The following is a 20916-nucleotide window of genomic DNA, read 5'->3' on the forward strand; positions in this document are numbered from 1 at the left end:
AGTCCCCTTGGACAGACACCAAAATCACTTGCATTAAAAATACTTGTGAGTCATGTGCTCCACCCCCCCTTACACCAAGGGCTGTGGTCAGGATATATGCTAAAATCTCTTCCACTGAAACAAAATTCATTTCCTTCCCCTGTATGTTCTACAACCTCCTCTGCAACATGTAACAAGGGACAGAAATGAATTCTGGAAACACAACACCATTTATCTCTGTCTCTCCAAAGAAAACTACAAAGATGCTAATTGATTTCATAATTTGCATATTTGATTTTCCTTAAAGATGAGATAAAATGGGCTTAAAAAGAGCAGCAGAGCTTCAAAAATATTTACTGTGACAAGCAGCACAGCAGGGGATATGTACACAGGGCAGGACACCGAGCATTCTGCACGTCCTATTCTGCTCATCGGGCACTTCTGTGGCCATCAGCCACAGAAACCCTCACTGGAGCTCTGGGCACCTTTCTGCCTTGGGTGAGCTCACCAGGCAGCTGCAGAGACTTCCACGCATGCTGTGGCAACGCTGGGTATATGAGGCCATACCACTGCTCTGGCAATGAATCAAAGAATGGCTTGGATTGGAAGGGAACTTGAAGATCATCTGGTTTGAAACTGCTGCCATGGACTGGCTGGCCCCCAGCTCAGGCTGCCCAGAGCCCCTCCATGGCCCGGGGCACCTCCAGGGATGGCACCCACAGCTCTGGGCAGCAGCGCCAGCGCCTCACCGCCCTCTGAACAAAGAATATCCCCCTAACATCTCACCTAATTTTTTACATTTTTAGTTTAAAATTGTTATCTCATGACCTATCACTATCAGACCAGGTAAAGAGTCATTCCTCCTCCTGCTTATAAGCTCCCCTCAGGCACTGGAAGGTCACAGTGAGGTCTCTCCGGAGCCTTCTCTTCTTCATGCTGACCACCCCCAGCTCCCTCATTCTGTCTCCATAGCAGAAGTGCTCCAGCCCTCTGAGCATCTTCATGGCCTCCTCTGGACCCGTTCCAACAGCTCCAGGTCTCTCTTGTGCTAGGGCACCAGGACTGGATGCAGTGCACCAGGTGGAGCCTCATGAGGGCAGAGCAGAGGGGTATGATCCTCTCCCTTCCCGCTGCCCCCTTCTGTTGATGCAGCCCAGGATGCAGTTAGCCTTCCAGGTTGCAGGAGCACACTGCTGCCTCATGCAGAGCTTTTTGTCCAACAGGACCCCCTGGTCATTACCACAGGACCACTCCCAAGGAGCTCTTCTCTCAGTCTGTACTCACGTCTGGGATTGCTCTGACTCAAGTGCAACACCTCACCTTGGACTTCTTGAACCTCATTAGGCTCATGTGGGTCCACATCCCTGTGGATGGCATCCCTTCCTTCTACTGTGTCAACTACACCGCTCATCTTGGTGTCATCAGCAAACTTGCTGAGGATGCACACAATCCCACTATGTCATTGATAAAGACACTGAAGAACACCAGTCCTAAGTCAGATCCCTGTGGGACACCACTCATCACCAGCCTCCACCTGGACACTGAGCCGTTGACCACAACCCTCTGGCTGTGACCATCACATCAACTCTTCATCCACCAAACAATACAGCCTTCAAATCCATCCCTCTCCAATCTGGAGATCAGGATATGGTGTGGGACTGTGTCAAAGATCTTGCAGAACTCCAGGCAGATGACATCAGTTGCCCTTCCTTTATCACTCCATCACAGAAGGCCATCATATTGTCCAGGCACACTCTGCCCCCGATGAAGTTGTGCTGGCTGTCTTGGATCACCTCATCTCACATGTGCCTTAACATCTCTTCCAGGAGGCTGCACCACTGCACTGACAACGCCTGGTTTGTGAGTCTGCAGCAGTGCTCCAGGGACTTTAGAAGAAAATGAGAACTGCCATGGAAGGCAGGAGACCGACTGCCCCTGGCCCATGCTCTGCACACAGCAGATGGCCATTTGCAGCCCTGCACTTCTGCACAGCAGCTTGAACGCTCTGCAGAGAAGCAGCACACCCTCAGCAGCACCCAGCACCGCAGCTGAGGTCACTGTGCTCCTCGGTGGCTCAGGGCACAGGGACAGACCCCTCCCATGCCACAGAGAGGATGCTGAAAACTTCAGAGACCTCGTCCTTTTGCTGCCTTCCTGACCCAAAGAAGAAGGGAGCCTTGCATAAATGTGAAAGGACAAGAGGAAAAACTAGCTGCTAAGTAGATATACTGCCCCACAGCTTATTCAGTTATCCAGAAAGCGTTCTGCACAAGTGTCTACACTTCATGCAGCGTGTGCAGCCAAGAATGCCTCACTCTGATTCATACGCTTTGGTTCAGTGCCCAAATATTGCTATTTAATAAGGTTATTAATTACTGTGTTGTCTAATTTTTGCTGTGCAGGAACTTCTTATAATTGGCTTATTCCTTCAAGATGCTTAATCCTTTACCTATAATAGCGCATGTGTCAGCGCACACGCGTGCATGTGTGCACTTGTGCCCCTTCTCAGTTCCTTCCATTTCCTAAATACCTGGGCTGTAAAACCCAATATGAGCTAACGCACACCAAGGAAAAACAAGATGCTTTGGCTCCCATTGTTTATCACTTCTCCTGTTTTAAGATACAGCTTTCAGAGAGTACCCCTTTCATACAAAACAACCAAATAAATGCCTGACCATGCTTGATGCTATGATAGCTTAGAAGGAAAGGACAACCGAATATTAAAGCTATATCCAAAGGCAGGTCTTTAAGACACACACTGGGATAGAGTCTCCTACATTCAGCTCTATCACCGAATTACTTTGTTTTCTTTGACTCAAACACTAACTTCTGCACCCTCTTCCTTGTGCTATCTGCTGTCTTTCCAATTCTTACAGCAGGATAAGTTCCTTAAAATCATAAAAAAATGCCAGACCGCCTACGAGATCCATCCTGATGCCAGTTTGATGCCCAAACAAGTACTACAATGCAATCAAAAGGAAGACTGGGTAGCTTTCCCAGCCTGTAGGACAAAGACCTGGGCAAAAAGGGAAAGGAAAACAGACCAACAATTGTACATAAGATTTGTTCCACTAATGGTTCCTGAGCACAAACATTCTTGCGCATACCTGTGGGAAAAACCAACAGCAACCAGCAACCTGCCACCAGTGAGTCTTTGGGCAACAGGAAAATAGCTCCTCAAAGATCATCTCTATACTGGAAAGAGGGAGCGTCAGCCATCCAAGGCCAAACTCCATCTGGAAACACAACGCACAGTAGGTGTTGAGTCAGACACAAGCACCTAACACTGCTGCAAGTACTGCTGCAAGAAGTACTGCCTAACCTGTGCTTACAGTTCTCCACTCAAGGTGATCCCCAGATCCACAGGGGATCTCTTTCAATTCCACCTTTCACTATGTGGTGGAAAGGTTTCCTTCTTATCCATCCTAAATCTCAACACTCTCCTCCCATTTGTGCCACTTACAGCAGACAAAGGATTTCCTTTCTTATGACAAGCCCTAAAGAGCTCTAAAGAATCCTTTGCCCTTTAATTCTTTTCTACTCCAAGCTCAGGTTTCCCCAGGTTTCCCTTGTTGGCCATGCTCTATCAGCATCTCATCCTTTTTGCTGCCCAGCTCTGGATTCTCTGCAGTTCGTGGACACCTCTGAAGGCTCTCACCAAGAAGTAGGATCAGGTAGGCCAGCAGAAGTCCGGCCCAGTGCAATCTGAGGGGTTGAACATCATTGCCCCAATCTTGTCCAGGAAGCTGCTTTATGTTGCAAATAGGTGCGCCCTTCTGCTATCACAGTGCTTTGGTGACTCAGTTTGTGACCAGGATCTTTTCTACCACACTGCTACTCAGACAAATACATTTTTGTTCTCTATTTGTACATCAGATTTCTCCTCCTTAAGTGCAGCACTTTGCATTTGTTTTCACCAGGTTCCCTTTATGCTGATAGCAGGCTCTCCGTTCCATTTTTTGTAAATCATTTTGAATTCTGATAATGCCTTTTGAAGCACATCCAACCCCTCCCAGCTCAGTGTCATCTGCAAATTTTATAAGCATATTCTCCATTCCGTTGCCTGAGTTATTAATGAAAATATTAAATAAAACTAGGTCTGGGGCAGATCCCCACAGGAGTCCACTTCAAATGTCCTCCCAGTGTGACAGAGAGCTACAGTCACTATTATTTGAGAGTTACGTGTCCAATCAAAATATCTCGAATTCTTAACTTTACAAAAAGCTGATTTTGAGTATTTGATATGCAAAGGAGCTGTAGGCCAAAGGATAATTTGGTGAATAATTTAAAGTGTAAGACTAGGTTGGAGGAAAATCGCAATCTGTTTGTAGATGACTTGCCAAGAGGAGGAGGAAGGAGAAGTCCCCCAGTGCATGAGCTGGAACATTTGCCCAGCAGCGCTGCAAAAGGCCGCTGGGCAGACACTGAGCTCCATGGATCGTGGACACGTGTGCGTGCCCCTCCCCAACACAGCAATATCATAGAATCATAGGATGGTTTGGGTTGGAAGGATCATGTAATTCCAACCCCCTACTGTAGGCAGGGTCACCTCCCTCTAGCCCAGGCTGCTCACAGCCCCATCCAGCCCGGCCTTCAGTGCTTCCAGGGAGGTGGCATTCATAGCCTCACTGGGCAACCTATTCCAGTGTCTCAACACTCTCACAGTAAAGAATTTCTTCCTAATATCTAGTCCAAATCTACTCTCTTCCAATTTAAAGCCATTTCCACTTGTCTTGTTGCTGGATGCCATTATAAAAAGTTCCTCCCCAGCTTTTGTGTAGGCCCACCTCAGGTACTGGAATGCTGCTAAAAGGTCTCATCAGTGCCTCCTCCTCTCCAGGCTGAAGAGCCCCAGCTCCCTCAGTCTGTCCCCCCAAGGGAGGTGTTCCAGCTCTCTGACCACCTCTGTGGCCCTCCTCTGGACCCACTCCAACAGCTCCATGACCTTCTTGTGCTGGGGCCCCCAGAACTGGATGCAGTACTCCAGGTGGCGGCTCATGAGAGCAGAGCAAGAAGTACAGAATCACCTCCCCCGACCTGCTGATCACACTTCTCCTGATGCATTTCAGGACACAGTTGGCCTTCTGGGCTGCAAGTGCACGTTGCTGGCTCATGCTGAGTCTTTCATCAACCAGCACTCCCAAATCCCTCTCCTCGGGGCTGCTCTCAAGCCATTCTCCACTCAACTTGTATCTGTGCTTGGGATTGTCCTGACCCAGGAGCAGGATCTCGCACTTGGCCTTGCTGAACTTCATGAAGTTAGCATGGGCCCACCTCTCCAGGTCCCTCTGGATGACATCCCTTCCCTCTAGCAGGTCAGTGGCACCACTCAGCTTGGAGAACAAGAAGAACAAACGGCAGTACAGCCACAGAAAGCATCTTCTGCAGGCAGCGAGGTGGAGACCTTTCCCACAAGGCACATTCAGCCACAGACCCCATCAACCTGTTCCTTCCATCCTTATCAGCCTGGAGTTCACCTTCTGGTCATCTCTCCATGACGCAGCCATACCTTGATGGATCCTCAAACAGTGTGAGCACGTCCGCATGGGGGCTCCCAGGCACACTGCCAGCATACAACACATAGTCTCCACAGCCCCAAGGGGTGAATTCAATCTCAGCACATTGCAACTCTCTGCACCTGGGAGCAGGATGGAGCACCCTGACAGGGCTGGGTGGCTGCTGCAAGGCAGGGCACTGAGTGAATTCAGCAGGAAGTCCTCTGCCACGCGTGCAGTCTACTCAGATTGGCTCTGAGAAGGAAAAATGAATTGGGTTGCCTTACATGGGAATAAGCTACTTATGTATGTCTGGAGATTTGGATGAACTGCTCTTGCCGCTCCGAGGATATTCCTGTGAACAGAAACTTTACCAGGTAGCTCAGCTGATTTGACATCTCATGCGAATGGGGCAGAAGCGACAGTACCAGCCTCCAGGACTGCAATACAAGCAAAGAAAGCCCGAGGCTCCAACTACCACAACTAATGCTGCACCGTCGATACCAGAAATGCGCTGCCCTAATCAATTAACTGTTGTGTTCAAAGCCAAAGCAAATCTCAAGTCTTAGCATCCCTGATTCTTTGAAAGCTATGGGTTTTTTTGCTCCTGTTTTGCATCTTGAAACCAGATTGCTATCGCACACTTGCTGATGCACATCAGGAGTAGCAGAAGCCTGTGGGCTCCACCGCATCTGCACTCCCATCGTGCAGGATTAGGATGGGCTCCTGATCTCAGAGCCTGTCACAAACCTGGACTTGAAGCACAATGAATTAATAAATAAGTGAAGAGGTGTCAGCTTTATTAAGCATACTATCTGCATAAATTTCACCTCATGCAGCCACTTGTCATTTTCAGAATGCCTTGAGACCCCCACTGCTGATAACTCTTGCACATTTCTTTGCAACCCGTTACACAGATGAAGTTTTGTGATAAGACCTCTCTCCTGCCTGTCTCCTTCCATGTGTTACAGATGCAATCTGAGTAGAGGCAGAAGAGATCCCATCCCCCGCTGCAGAGATAAGGTTACCAAGGGTAGGTCTTAGTAAGGATTTTGCAAGCTGCATGAATTATTAAAGTCCTTTATGATATAATGACAGACATATCAGGTTATTTGTTTATTCCGTGTATAATTCATGACTCTCTTGGGAGCTAGACAGAAGTAGGATAGATTGTTGCATCTTCTTGTTCCTTCCAGTAAATCTTTATCACCAGATGAGGATTCTGGGGGCTGAACTGTGCCAGAAAACAGAATAGACACACCCAGCAGGATCTGCACTTGGGGTTGGGGATAGCTGAGACTTTTTCCCAGCCTGAAGACATAGTAAGGCTATCAGCTGAGCATACTGGCGTGGCGACAGCAAGGCAGTCCAGGCAGCTTTTCTGCACTGTGCCACCAGAGCCCTGTCATCTAAAGCACATGCACACACCTCTGTGATGAGATGCTACAAAATGCCCTGTGTTCCTGCACCACCGCTCAGCCACAGTGTGACTGCCTGAGCTGACATGGAGGTTCCTTCAAGACTTGAGGATACTTCACAACATCCACCTCCCGGCAACACAAGCAGAAAAATACTGAAAAAAGCGAAGATGTTGCCCTTGCTTTGGTCATTTGTTTAAAGAGTCTCATGCAGATGTGAAGCAAAGCAGGATTCAGAGGTGCCAGGTTCTGACTGCTGGGATGGAGCCTTGTGCACATACAGTGCAGTCATCCCTCATTTCTTTGTGCACTGCTTAAGGGGTGAGGGAGAGAAACATGCCATAGGGACAGCCAGGAAATAAAACGCTGACCGCAACCACCAACAAGAAAGTTTCCCAAAGTGCTCTTGCTCGTGTGAGGTGCTCTACCAAGAGATGCTACTGCTGCCACCACTGCAACACAAAGAGATGCAGCAGAACAGGAGTAAGCTGATGATGGTGAGCTGGCTAGCTTGTATTACCCACAGGATACTGGAGGACTGCCCTCAGCATGCACCCTTCCCTTAGATTTCAGCTGCTCCAAATCAGATGAAGCATGCAGCGATGAATCAGATCACTAAGATACAAGCCATACTAAGGAGCCTGAGAGAACCACTGACTAGTCAGACCCGGGCTGAATTTCTGTCTTTAGCAAGCAAAGACAGCATTAGTCTCTGCCACAAAGGTCTTCTACTACATGACAGCTTTCCTCAGAGCTCTCTGGGTGTCACTGCTGCTAGATGTCTGTCTAGTTAAATCCCTACCTTAAACAACCCCTCTCCACACCATTCCCTACCTGAGAGATTCCTGGCTTCTAAGAGTGTGTGGTAATCATTGTTATTATAAAGCACTTAGTGATGCTCTCTCATTGCGTCTCTCACCAGCCAAACACCCAGAACCCTGTTATTTCACATGCAGTCGCCTTCATTTCCAGATGCTGTTCATTGTACAGCTCCCTTTCTGCAATGAAAGAAAAAAAAAAAAAGGGTGGAGGTGGAAAGCGTTTAAAAAATAATACTAATTTACTGCATTTTATGCCATTACCTCAGCACTTTGTGACACACATCTAAAAGCTGTCTGCAGGACCCTCGCACTTGTAAGGTAGCACCCGGCCCCATGTGAAGCAGGGACACTGGAAGCATGAAGCCCTGCTCAGCTTTGTCCCAGTGCTGCTGCAAAGCACAACAGGAGTGGGAATGGACTGCCAGCTTTCCACTCCTTCTCGCCACCCAAGTGGGTCAAACACTCCTTCCTCCATGGGGAAAAAATAAATACATAGGACCTTTCTTCTGAAAAGGAAACAAGCCTATTGAAGCCGTGGTCACAGAACCACACTGGAAATATGCCAGAGGAACCACCCAGGCTTGCTTTGCGACACTCAGGACACAGATCCATCGCTCCCACTGCCCCCGGTCCAGCAGCACCTTGGAGAGCTCTGCAGAAGGACGACGGCCGTCCGGCTGCAATACTGCAATTAAAGCCCTGATACTGCAAAAGTCCAGACACCACTGTGAGGGAACAGACCAACAATAAACTGTCAAATCCTCCTACATTTTTCCCTCTCCTGCAGGGGAGAGCTGAGCGACAGAGGTAAAGCAGCGGTCTCAAATCCAGACACGCTTTCAGCAGCAGTCAGACATGAAACTCAATCTCCTGATGTGAAGTTGGATGCCTGCACTTTGAAGACTGCACTGAAGCACCGAAGCTGGAAACTCTCACAGCCATCGACACTCCAGAGCACATCTAACAGCCTGCACATGCAACGCACACACATTAAGCAGAACCTCAGATGATGAGGATATTCACTCTTCTGCTCTTGTGAGTGAGTGCTGGCATTAAGTGCGACGCCAGCCAATGTCCCCACACCCCACCAGCAGGCTACCTCGGACTCTTCTCTGTAAGAGACAAAACCCCGACATTAACAAGCTCCTCTCAATGGGGCTCATGACATCAGCAGCCCCTTTCTATTTAGAATAATGACTTCTGCCACACGCCAAGAGATTTGAAATTACCTGTGAAATATATTTCCCTAGGCACAGGCTCAAGAAGCATGTAAATTACCCAGCTTAATGGCCTCGAGCATCTCTCCAAGGCACACACACAGAGTGGGAAATGCTCAGCTGACACCTCAGGTACCATGAGGGGACAAAAATCTGAGGGGTGTCAGGAGCCTCTGTCCTGCAGCTCCCCCCACAACCCATCCCACCAGCGAGCGCCTGCCACTGGGAGACAACGAGCACAACAGACCCAATCCTAAATGAGTGCATCATCAGCACAAAAAGGCAATTTTCAAGAGAGCATTTCGTGGGAAGGGTGCCTGACTGCAATTTAAATGGCACAAACAGCCAACACGGGGCTCATACAGAGGGCACTCATCTCATTTGCAAAAGCCTGGTGCCTGCACTGAGCACTGCAGAGGACCGTCTGTCCCTCCAGCTAACTGAGAGCAGTGCTGCCCAAGTTCTGGTTCCCAACCTGCCAGAGGACATCATCCTTCAGAAGCACTTCTCATCCCTAAGGACAGCTCCCACTCTCCCAACACCAAAGTAAAAGAAAGGTCCCCTCTCTGCAGTACAAGTCCTCCTGGTCATGCCTCTGTTCTTGTATTTGTTAGTACACTGCAGAAGAAACATTCCTCCCAAAATGAAGAGCATGGATTCATTCAGAGGAGCAGAAGAAAAGGAATTATGTGATCTGGGTTCCATTTCCTGCTCCACTGCTGACATATTGGAGTTTTTGAAGCCTCAGTTTCATCAGTAAAATGAGCAATAAGGAAATGCAAGAGCTGTTTCAAACTGCATGCAAAAAGCCATTAGGAGGGGTGGAAGACAGAACAGGGCAAGATGGGGGGAGGGATGAGGGACAGCCCCAAGGGCATTAGGACAGAATTCTGCCTCCCCAGGGAACAGGCCTGAGGCACACCAGCTTTACTCCTGCCAACAGTGACAGGCTGGTCACATCTCAACATGTAAGGGATAGAAAGTAGGCCAGGGGATCAACTGGGGATAAGAGAACACCTGGAAGACAGGCCCGGCAATGGAAAACTGGGACAAATTTGTCTGGTGTAAAGCTCCAGAAAGCAAAGGTGTAAGAGATGGTCTTCGCAGGAGCCTCAGCAAAGTCAGGATCTGCCCTTGTTCTCAGCCAGGAACACCTTGCTAACCCACATACTGGCAGAAGCTGTGGTATCACAGTAAGATTAGCACAAGGGCAATTTCAAGAAATAAAGTTTCCAAGCAAATTTTGCCACTCAGAAGCAGACCAAAGGCTGAAGCATAGGTGGACTCCTCGAAGCTACCTGTGCTCCAAGCTACCTGCACGCCTGCTGTGGTTTAACCCAGCAGCAGCTCAGAGCCACGCAGCTGCTCCCCTGCTCTCCCCAGGTGGGATGCAGGAGAGAATGAGTACAGTCAAAGGGCAAGAACTCACTGGTTCAGATAAGGACAGTTTGTGAGGAAAGCAGAAGCTGTGTGCACAAGCAAAGCAAAGCAAAGCAAAGCAAGGAATTCATTTTCTGCTTCCCAACAGCAGGCAGACATGCAGCTACTTCCAGGAAAGCAGGACCCATCAAATGTGACAGCTTCTTGGGAAGACAAATGCCATCACACCAAGCATCCCCCCTCCTTCTTTAACCAGCTTCTCTTCCTGAACATGACATCGTGTTGCATGGAACACTCCTTTGGTCACTCTGGTCAGCTGTTCTGACAGTGCCCCCTCCCAGCTCTTCATGCATCCCCAGATGTTTCACTGAATTCGTCCATTTAGAAAAAATGGCACCCATGGACATTCATCAACACTTGCTGAGCTCTGAGGGAGACCAAGTAACGGATGTAAGCACACTAAGGGGTAAGCAGTGCAGTTCAGCAGTGGTGACAGCAACACTGGGTTACCTCCACTGGTGTAGGTTTTTTACGAGCACAGCACGGGGGCTGTTGACCACTGCTGGTGAAAATGCACAGCTAGTGGTAGTAACTGTGTTTAAAATAGTGCTTTATAGCTGAGAATTTGCTCTGCCAAAGAGTGTTTTTATGCTCTTTCTATCTGTTGTGGCTTCCAAAGAAATAAAGAGGAGGCATTACTTCTGGAGCAACCTACACACTACTAGAGCCAAGCCAGCTGAGGAAGCAAGGCTGAACTCCACGTGGGAGATTAGAAAAATACTATATTCCTTGCTTTGTTCATGGGATCTGGAACTTCATGGCCTACCTTGTGGGATCTGAGAACGACTTTGAAAGGGTACAGACAAACACAAGGGTACAATTTTGTTCAGAATGGAAGCTGAGCAATACGAGCACTGCCATCACAAAACTGCAGCACCACGTTTTGGCAAGTGGCAAACTGCTCTCCATCACAGTGCTGTGACTGCAGAGAACACAGCAGGGTCTGCCCACCGCCTCCTGACGAGAGGAAGGCCACGCACCCAACAGTCACCAAGTAAGTGACATTTATTAAGTGGCTCTTACAGAATAGAAAAGGCCGCTTTCAGTGCACGTAATCACATTCACAAACCGCTTGAAGCAGCGATGCTTTTGGCGCAGGGCTTCACTTGGAAAGAAAGGAAACGCAGGAAAGGATTGCAGCAGAGCAGCGCCGTAAGGCCAGGCCACACCTGGGGAGCAGAGCAGGGCTGAGGGCACACTCTGCTGCATACAGCCCATGGAGCATGCAGGTGACAGGGCACAGACACAGCTGGTCAGATTTTTCCCTGAAATGAAGAGCAAGCCAAAAGAAATAAGCATGGCGAGGAGCGAGGGACACAGAAGGGTCCCAGCGAGCCTGCAGGCAGTGGGCAAAAGGCGGTGTTGATGGCAGGAATGCCAACATGAGATATCTGCTGTCAGGTCAGGTGCTAAATGGGGTCACCTGGAAACCAGGAGCGCCACATAAGCAGGTAGTGCACGTGCACAATGCAGTTCTCTTCCCTGTCTCACAATAAAAATCAGCAACCACAACCACCATATTCTTAAATAAAGGCAAAGACCTACAGCTACCCCCAGCACAAGCCCACAGCTCTCAGCACAGATACATCAGGGACGAATCTGGCCCACAACCTCAGAAATAAACTCAGTGTTTCTTAGCTTTCAAGCCAAACGTAGCTGTAGCAGAGCACAGCACGCAAGACTGACAATGGCAAATTCTTCAGCATCATAATAAACCCAACGTCAGGAAGAATGGCTCAATGAGGAGCAGCCCCCCCAGCACGCAGCCAAGGAGGCACGCGGGGACGCTCCTGCCTGTCGGCAGAGAGAGCCCATTTGGGGCTGACGCTCGCTCGGTCTGCACCCTGCAACGTGCTGTCATTCTCTGAGAGGCAAAATAATGTCATCTGTTTGGTCACTGATCAACCCTTATTAAGATTTCCCAGCAAACAAAAATAGAATAAGTAAAAAAGGAGAGCTGGGCGAGGAGAAGATAGTGATTTTTTTTTTCTTCCTTCTTTTCCCCTTTTCATACTGGTATAACCTACCCTCCTGCTAACCCAGAGGGGGGGAAAGCAGAGAGCCCACAAAGCTGTGACGCATGCCTGGCTGGAGGCTCGCTGTCCTGGAACTCTTTGCAGCTTGCAGGTCTTGAATAATTAAGTGCTGTTTCTTCCATCCTTTTTTTCCCCCCTTCTACGCATGACACAGTGCTGCAGACGGTTTACTTTTACACAGGCGATGGGTTTTCCCCTGCCCTGCAGTGCTCCTGGAAGCACACAGCCCACACACGACATTACCCTTTGCCCTGCTGATCCCCAGGATGTGACACGGCACTGAACGCCTGCCACAGACCTCCAATTTATAAGACTACCTCAGCTGTGAGCAAATGCTGCTTTGGCTCCTCCTGGGTCAGCTGAGTTTGTGTTCAACCATGGAGATGTTCAACCACTTGCAGCCCTGAATCTGACTCAGTGCTCAACACCTGATAAAGCTGAACATTTGGCACTTGGCTTGGCTTGGGTCCGTCCCTTTTAATGCCCATGTTACAGCTGCCAGAGACCTGACTGCTAAGCACTGTGTGCTACAAGCACAAACAGTGCTCTGCATTCCTGGCTCTCCCAGTATCACACTGCAGAGGAAATGTTCAGCAGTCACAACAAAGATAGTATTACTTAAAAAAATTAATAGATAGGAGAATTCAAATACAATATTCCTGATTCAGCTGAAACAAAACCTGTGAGAGCTTTATACATCTTTTAGACCACCATCCAGAGAGACCTGGGCAGGCTGAGCAGTGGGCCCTCATGAGGTACAACAAAGGCAAGTGCAAGGTCTGCACCTGGGTCATGGCAACTCCTGCTGCCAATACAAGCAAGGGGACAAAAGGATGGAGCATGGCCTTGATGAAAAGCACTTGTGGGTGCTGGTGGATGGCAGCTGGACAGGACCCAGCAGTGCACCCTCACAGCCCGGACAGCCAACTGTACCCTGGGCAGCATTCAAAGAGGGCAGAGAGCTGATCCTGCACCTCTGCTCTGCACTGTGACACCAGTGCTGCATCCAGACAGAGTCCTCAGCACAGGACAGATGTGGGCCTGTTGGAGTGTGTCCAGAGGAGGGCCATGAAAACTGACCCAGGGGATGGAAAACCTTCCTGTGGGGACAGGCTGAGAGCTAGGGCTGTGCAGCTGGAGAAGAGAAGGCTGCAGAGAGACCTGAGAGCAGCCTTCAGTATCTAAAGGGGCTGTAAGAAAGAAGGGGAGAGACTCTTTAGCAGGGTCTGTTGTGACAGGACAAGGGGAAAAGGTTTTAAACTAAAGGAGAAGAAAATTAGATTTTATATAAAGAAGATTTTTACAATAAGAGCAGTGAGGCAGTGGCACAGACTGCCCTGAGAGGTGGTGGTGCTCCGTCCCTGCAGACAGCCAAGGTCAGGCTGGAGGGGCTCTGAGCACTGCTGGAGCTGTGGTGTCCCTGCTCAGTGCAGGGGAGTTGGGCCACATGGCCCTTAAGGGTCCCTTCCAACTCAGGCAACTCTATGATGGCATGATAAAATAGCTTACAAAAGCTCTGAACAGTAGTTACAAATATGCACCTGGTTTTGGTTTCTTATTTGGAGGATGGATGAACTCAGACACAAGATTCCTCCGGACAGCAGAACGCTCAGCACCCACTGGAGAGGAGCCCATCAACTTGCCACAAGAGGAAAGCTGTGGGACCCAGCCCCGTTAGGAGCTGAGAGGTATTTATAAGAACCATGTCCTCCTCTGTCACTTCAGAGGCCACTCAATGCTCTTTCCCAACTCGCTCCAACCATTTAACAGTTCAGGGTGTGATTATGCACTGGGAAGGCCAAGAGCCTCAGCAGTTGTGAGACTGTCACCTTCTCTGTCCTTGTGTCTGTCCTTGTTTCTGTCCTCCCATCCTTCCTCCCCACCCTTCCTCAAAGCATCCCTTGATTTCTAGCACTGCACAGGATTTGCTCCAGTGCACAGCATGATCTAATTTGCACTTCATTGCTCTGCACACCTCATCATTTGCACACCCAAACAGCAGCCTCTGCCCCTCCACCCGTTTCCTATTTCTTCCTTCTCCTCCACCCCCCGCTGCACCTTCTCAGCAGAACTCCACTCCAGGAAGCTGCAGCGAGGAGGCTCACATTACCAGGACTTCATTGCTTTTACAAAATTTACTAGCTTGCTGTGAAGCCTCATAAATAATTCAAGATAGACAACCTTTGTCAGGTAAATGAACGTGTCTTTTGTAATCCATCACTCTTCTATCAGCGATAGGCATACGCACCCGTAGGCACTGTTGATACCGCCTCAAGAATTCCCTAAGTGTCAGTGTGGGACAGGGCAGCACCTGCAGCACCCAGGGGACCCAAAGTCTGCCCAGGGGATCCAGTAGATCCATTACAGATACCTGCTGGGGCAAGAGTAGCTCCAGCTGTCCTCGGGGAAGGCAGCTCTATTGCCACCCTTATGGAGCAATGAGACACAGACCTAGGGGCAGGAGCCTCGTTCTTTGGGAGGGTTTCCCCTTACTGTAGGAGCATGAAGGACTGACACAAACCAGGGCTAAAAAGCACACTGCGTCCCATCCTTCTCTTCTCAAATTTAACTCTACGCACTCTGGTGCTACTGCAGAAGGCAAGCACTTGGTTCATTTCAGTATGAAAATCCAACTTCAGCTTTGGCAGCTGTACTCACGGCTTTACCACCATGAGAGCTACTCCTCCAAATGGTGCATGCCCCCTGTTCACCCCCACCTGACAGCTGCCTGCAATCTGCTCCTCCACAGCTCCCAGCCCTGAGCAGCGGCACTGGGATGTGGCCTGGTCCTGCAGAAGGGGCACTGCTACGCAGTCACTCTGCACCAGCACCACGGTGGCCCAACTGCAGGCAAGAACAACAGCTTCACACAGCTGATGGATGAACACAGAGCATGCAACCCATCCAGCCAGGTCATCACAGCCCTCTCCATGCAGCCCTTCCACCTTGCTTGAGCTGATCTGCCCGAGCAGCCCAATCCCTTCCATCCATCAGCGCACGATGCTCTGCTTTATGGCTGAGGAATTAATTCTTCACTCTGGGTAATCACCTTTTATTTTATATATATTTTTTTCCCTGGAATTTATGACCGACAGATAACGACTAAGACTGAAAGATTTGTAGGACCACTGTCAGAGTTGCAGTGAGAATCCAGCGCGCGTTTTCTGCAACCTCAAGTGATTCAGACTGAGGGAAGCCAACAGCTGATGGATCCAACACAACAATAGGCTGCACAACCCTCCTCCCCCTGCAACGCAGCAACGGCAGACCTGGGGATGAAGGCCAGATCACAGGAACAACATCCAAATCCTACCAGCACCACCAGGGAGGAAAAAGAATTCTGCTAACGTTCTGCTTTCAAGTGGCTCCTGGGAAAGTAAATATGGAACCATTCAGATAGCGTCCTTTCTTCCTGACTATTTCGCTCAAGTATTCTGCCTGGTAATGACTTTCCCTTTTATTTCATCCCACTTGAATGTTTCATTGCTGGAAAAGAAACAATGTCTAAATTCTACAGTTGGTGCACATGTACACAGTGTTACTGTGCAGATGTCCCGGCACTTAAGCCCTCAAGAGCCTTTCTGATGGCAGTCAAAGCCAAACACCAGGTCTGCTCAAGGATAAACTCAGGTCTCCATTCAGGGCCTCCAGAATCACCCTCCGTTTGTATTGCATGCCTACCAAGCACCGGCCATACAGATGAAGCAGGTCCCCTACTCACCTACCTGGGAGTTATTATTGAGGATTAAAGTGGGGAGAAAAGGGATGAGGAAGATATGGGAGAGCCTTGAGGACCACAGAAATAAGTTGTCAGGCCTCGGTAGCTGCTTATCCCAATATATGCTTAATAGCTGAGCCAGGCTGGTGACAGCATGCACACTGACATGCTGTGCTCTATCTGCCCACTCCTCAAGGAAGCTGTCCCGGTTTCCTTCCCTATCTCCAGACACGGGTTCATAAACAGCTGCTCCCAATGTGAGAGTCGAGTAGGAAGCATTCAGAACTGGTAACAGGAAGGGAGAAAACACCGATATGTCAAAGAAACACCACAAATTACTGCTCTCCCTACTGCTGTTCAGGCATCCCCACACACCCCAAGACTGGTGCCAGTGCTGCAGAGCCTATATGAGGCCAACAGCAGGGCCACTGCTGCCTGTGCCTGCAGCAGCATGAGCTCTCCTCGCCCTCCCAGGGGGAGCAATGCAATGTCAAGCACTGGGGCACGGCTGCCCTCCCAGCAGGCTGGCTGCTCAGCCATGTGCAGCAGAAGACAAGCAGGACCGCCGTCATGCTTCAGCCCTGCTCTTCTCCCAACAAGGTCCCTTCCCAGGCATCAAAACCACAACTGGAAGAGATTTCCTGACTGCACAGCAGGAAAGCAGCAGAGCAAAAGAAGGGAATCCCGCTCCACGGCATCCTGCAAACCCTCAAACATCCAGTCCTAATAGAGTTATTTGTTTCAAGCCCTGCTAGCCCAGATGTGCCATTACTACCAGCATCGTTAACCTCATTTAGGACGAAATGACACGAGCACAAATCAAAGCCTGCTGAAAGGAAGCAATTAATTAGGTGGAGGCAACCTCAAGCCCACCCTCCAGTGGAGACGGGCACCCATCAGCCTCGTGGCTCTCAGCAGGAGCCTCGTGCACCTGGCACAACGCAAACACCTCAAGGCCCAATGCACGTTGTGATGCCATGCTGGAGGGGCAGGACGGACAGGCACATGTCCCCAGGCCTCTCCCTGTAGGCATCTCTCCCCGCGCCTCGCCAGCAGGCATGCAGCAGCTCCGTGCACACCTGCTTCCTCGCAGGAAGCAAACGGCTCGCCGCCTCTAGCAGATGGCAATTTCCCTTCAAGCCCAAATGACACAGCCCGTCTGCAAGGCGAGGAGGGGGCTGCTCCCTCCCCAGCCAGCCGCGTCCCCCAGCGCTCCTAACGGGAGGCGATGGCACTGCAGGCGCAGGGCTGCCCCGGTGACCGGGCTTCGGCCACCCACCGCCACATCTCCCAGACATTCACACAGCTCCGTGCTGCCACAGCGATCCCTCCCTGCAGCAGTGAGCAGAAGAATTAGCAGCGACCAACAGCTCTCCTTCCGGCAGCCGCTAATCCCGCTGACCGCACAGACACACACTCGTACGTGAGTGCCCCTGAGAGGAGCCCGGCCAGCCAGCGGGCATCACCTAACATACCCACCCTGATGGGTTTGCTCCAATCTGGGATTTTGCTCCTTAAATCTCAATGAGCAATTCCCTCTTGCACAACTGGCTGAGTCGAGCCTCCCGTAGCTCGGCGTAAGATGATTAAAGCCCTGCGACCCAGGAGGAGAAAGATAATGTGGAGCACCAGAGGTTTATCGGGGACGGAACCAAGAATCAACACACAGAAACCACTGATAACAATTAACGCAATTGTGCTGAAGGAAAAAAAAAAAGAAGAGTTAATCTCCATTTTTCTTCCCCCCTCTGCTCCCAGCAAAACGCCCTCATCGCTCCTTCTGCTCCGGGCAGAGTGGAGCAGCGCTGCTGAGCACTGCCAGCCCGACAGCCCAACGCCACTTCGGTGACTTGCAGAGAAACCTCCAAAGACACAAAGGTTTCTCATCGAGGCTCTGTGTCATTTGCTGCTGTTCCAAGGGTGCGTTGTCCGAAGGAGGAGAAAAGCTGGCGGCTGGGAGAGCTCAGCAGGCTGCTCCAGCAGCACGGCCCAGCTGCTGACCGACACACCTTTCAGAAACGATTTCCATTATATCCGACACCTTCAGAAAGCAGAAGGGCGCAGACAGGGAACCACTCAGAGGGAACAGTCGACGAAGGCATCATCTGAGTGTTGGTGCCAGCTGCCGTCGCACTTCTCATTCCCATCAAATATTTCTCTCCTGAGAAACAAGCACGGAGGCCCTGGGGCACAGCGCGGCGTTCCAACCCGCACGCGACAGGCGTTGCCTCCTGCCCAGCAACTGTGCATCATCACCACATCTCCATCCGTGACTCTTCTTTTCTCCAAGCTCACAAAGCAGGTCACGAGGAGAACGACATGAGCACAGAGGCAGCGGGTCAGGCTGAGGTCTCGCATCCTTTCCATGCCTCCCCTCGCACGCCAGCGCAGCTCCCCACTGAGGCACGCACTCAGCCTGCAGCCTTTTGAGGACCATGCCTTCAGCTACGAATGGCACATCGCTGCCAGAGGTTTGCTGGTTCACATATATTGCCTTTGTCAGTGCAGGTCAGGCCCGTTTGGTAACACTACTGCAAGCAGGAGAGCACAGAGCTACCAGCATCCAGCCTGTGAACCCCAACAAGTTGACTGGAATAAAGCTGCTTTGGCCAACAAGCCGGCGCAGTTTATTGGGACAACATAGATAATGACTGGTCTGGGCGAGGGGAAGGCCGGCACATTATCCACAAATTACACATCTCCTGAGGACGTCTCCCTCAGCACAAGAGCCTTCTTTAAAAAAAAAAAACCCCAAACTTTCTGCAGTTAGAAGGAAAGCACAGCTCCGCACGGCACGCTGCTGCCCAGAGGGGATTTATGGCACAGAAAGGAAGAAAAAGCAACAGCTGACACGCAACCCCCGGACAAGCAGCCGAAATACTGAAAGTGCCCCACAAACTTCAGCTCTGCTTCACCACATTCACAACTCCTGGGGCTCAGATAGGGGTTCTCCCAGCAGAAGGAGCAGCACGCAGAGGCACAGGATGAGGCCGCCAGGCCCCGGTACTCAGCGAGCGCAGCGCGTTCCCTTCCTGCTTCTCCCCCTGTAGGTAGACATTTCTCAGGGTCTCATTCGGAAGGATTTCTGCACGCACACGATGGCAAGGCACGGGATCCCATCAGCTCTCAAAGGTCAGAGAGATTTAGAAACGCGGCTGTGAGACCCAAAAGAATTCAGGAGGGACGTGGCTGAACGGGAGCTGTTTCTGATGAAATAAGGAGCGCAAACAGCCGTGCCTTCAGCGAAGCAGATATTAGCAGGGTAAGCTGCAGCTCTCCCGAATAAACAACACCGTTCCTCCTGCCGATAAGCCTTCTTTTCAGAAGGCCTGAACGCACGCCTGGAAAAACGCGCTCGGAGATCAAAGACGCTCGTCTGAAAGGCTTTCAAAAATACTTTGTATGACATGTGTATGTATATGCCTATTCTTAAGCAAATCGGAAATGGCAGAGGATTGTGACACAGAGCGGTGCCTATGCACCGGGGCAGCACAAAGTTAAGGGCAGCGCTGCTATTATTAACTCCGTGTCATTGAAATCTTCCCCCACCTCCAGAATCACCGCCTGTAAGGACACGGCGGCAGCCTCTACTTTGAACTGTCGGGATGTATTCCCCCCCCCCCCAACACACGCACCCGATTTTTGTGTCAACAAGCAGCATTTCATAACGGAGACGACAGGCTCTTAAAATACATCTCGGCTACGGTTCCGCCCGCCCGTGCGCAGGGCTCCGGCGGTACGGAGCCGAGCGCTGCCCAGCACAGCCCCCAGCGGCTCGCCGCCCCCAGCCCACGTCCCCGCTCACACCCCCCGGCCAGGTGAGCGGGCAGACGCGGGGCCGTCCATCCGCGGACCAGCCGGCCGACCGGAGGAAGGGAAGCAGGGGGAGGGGGAACGCACCACGCTGCGTGCTTGGGACTACGACGCGAAAGCCGTCGCCCCCAGCGGGGGATGCGGCGGCCGCCCGGGGAAGTTTGCGCTCTGCAGCAACTTCGGGGCCGCCGTTCGCCCCCGCCCGCGGCGGCGCCCCCCGCCCGCCCGAGGAGCGGCTCCTCCCGCGGCCCCAACGGCGCCCGCCGCTCCCCGCGCAGGCCCCGCAGCACCGGGCGGGGGTCCCGGGCCGGCGGCGGCACTTACGTGTGCTGCTGGGGGAAGCTGTAGCCGTGCGCGGCGGGGGCGGCGAGGAGCAGCAGCAGGGCCAGGTGGCCGCAGAGCGCCGGGGCGACGGGCGCAGCGCTGCCGGTCGGAGCCGCCATCGCCATGTTTCCATTAAAAGCGCGGCGGGGAAGGGGCAGAGGCGGCCCCGCGGGGCGGCTCCCCCCGCCGCCACCACCCGTGCGACGAACGCGGCGGTTCTCGGCAGGGGCGGGGGGGAGGGGGGGAGAAGGAAAAAGGCACCGACCGGCGGCCGCTCGCCCGCTGCCTCCCGGCGGCGGCCAGCACTGAGCGCCCGCGCCCCGCTACTTTCCCTCAAATAGGCGGGCGGCGGGCGGCCCGGCCCGGCCCCGCTCCGCCCCGCCGCCGCCTCCCCGCCCCGCTCCGGCCCCCCTCCCCGCCGCCCCGCCGCCCGCCGCGCATGCGCCGCTCCCCGCGGGCCCCCTCCGCTCGGGGGTCGGGTGGGCGCCCGCGGTGTCCCGGCTCAGCTGCCCCGGGGGAGGGGGTTCGCCTCAGCGCCCCCCGGGGCTGTCGGTGTTGCGGTTAGCAGGCCGCTGCCAGCGGGCGAGAGGAGTCGAGGTGGCCCGAAGGCACGCCGGCTGTTGGAGGGCTGTTTTGGGGTGGCCGCGGTGTAACG

The 20916-nt window shown here is 51.9% G+C and overlaps 1 protein-coding gene across 4 annotated transcripts in view; it reads right to left on the reverse strand.

The window, feature by feature from the left end:
- Nucleotides 1-20572, reverse strand: part of CACNA2D2 (calcium voltage-gated channel auxiliary subunit alpha2delta 2) — a 128941-nt gene extending 108369 nt beyond the window's left edge. For all 4 annotated transcript variants that reach the window (XM_040646449.2, XM_015292786.4, XM_015292787.4 and 1 more), the window contains exon 1: nt 20262-20572. In XM_040646449.2, coding sequence (XP_040502383.1) covers nt 20262-20386 — 125 coding nt within the window. In that variant the 5' untranslated portion in view covers nt 20387-20572. The remainder of the gene's footprint in view (nt 1-20261) is intronic.
- Between the last annotated feature and the right edge of the window lie 344 nt (nt 20573-20916).

The sequence above is a fragment of the Gallus gallus genome, chromosome 12, assembly GCF_016699485.2.
Source record: "Gallus gallus isolate bGalGal1 chromosome 12, bGalGal1.mat.broiler.GRCg7b, whole genome shotgun sequence".
Classification (NCBI taxonomy): domain Eukaryota; kingdom Metazoa; phylum Chordata; class Aves; order Galliformes; family Phasianidae; genus Gallus; species Gallus gallus.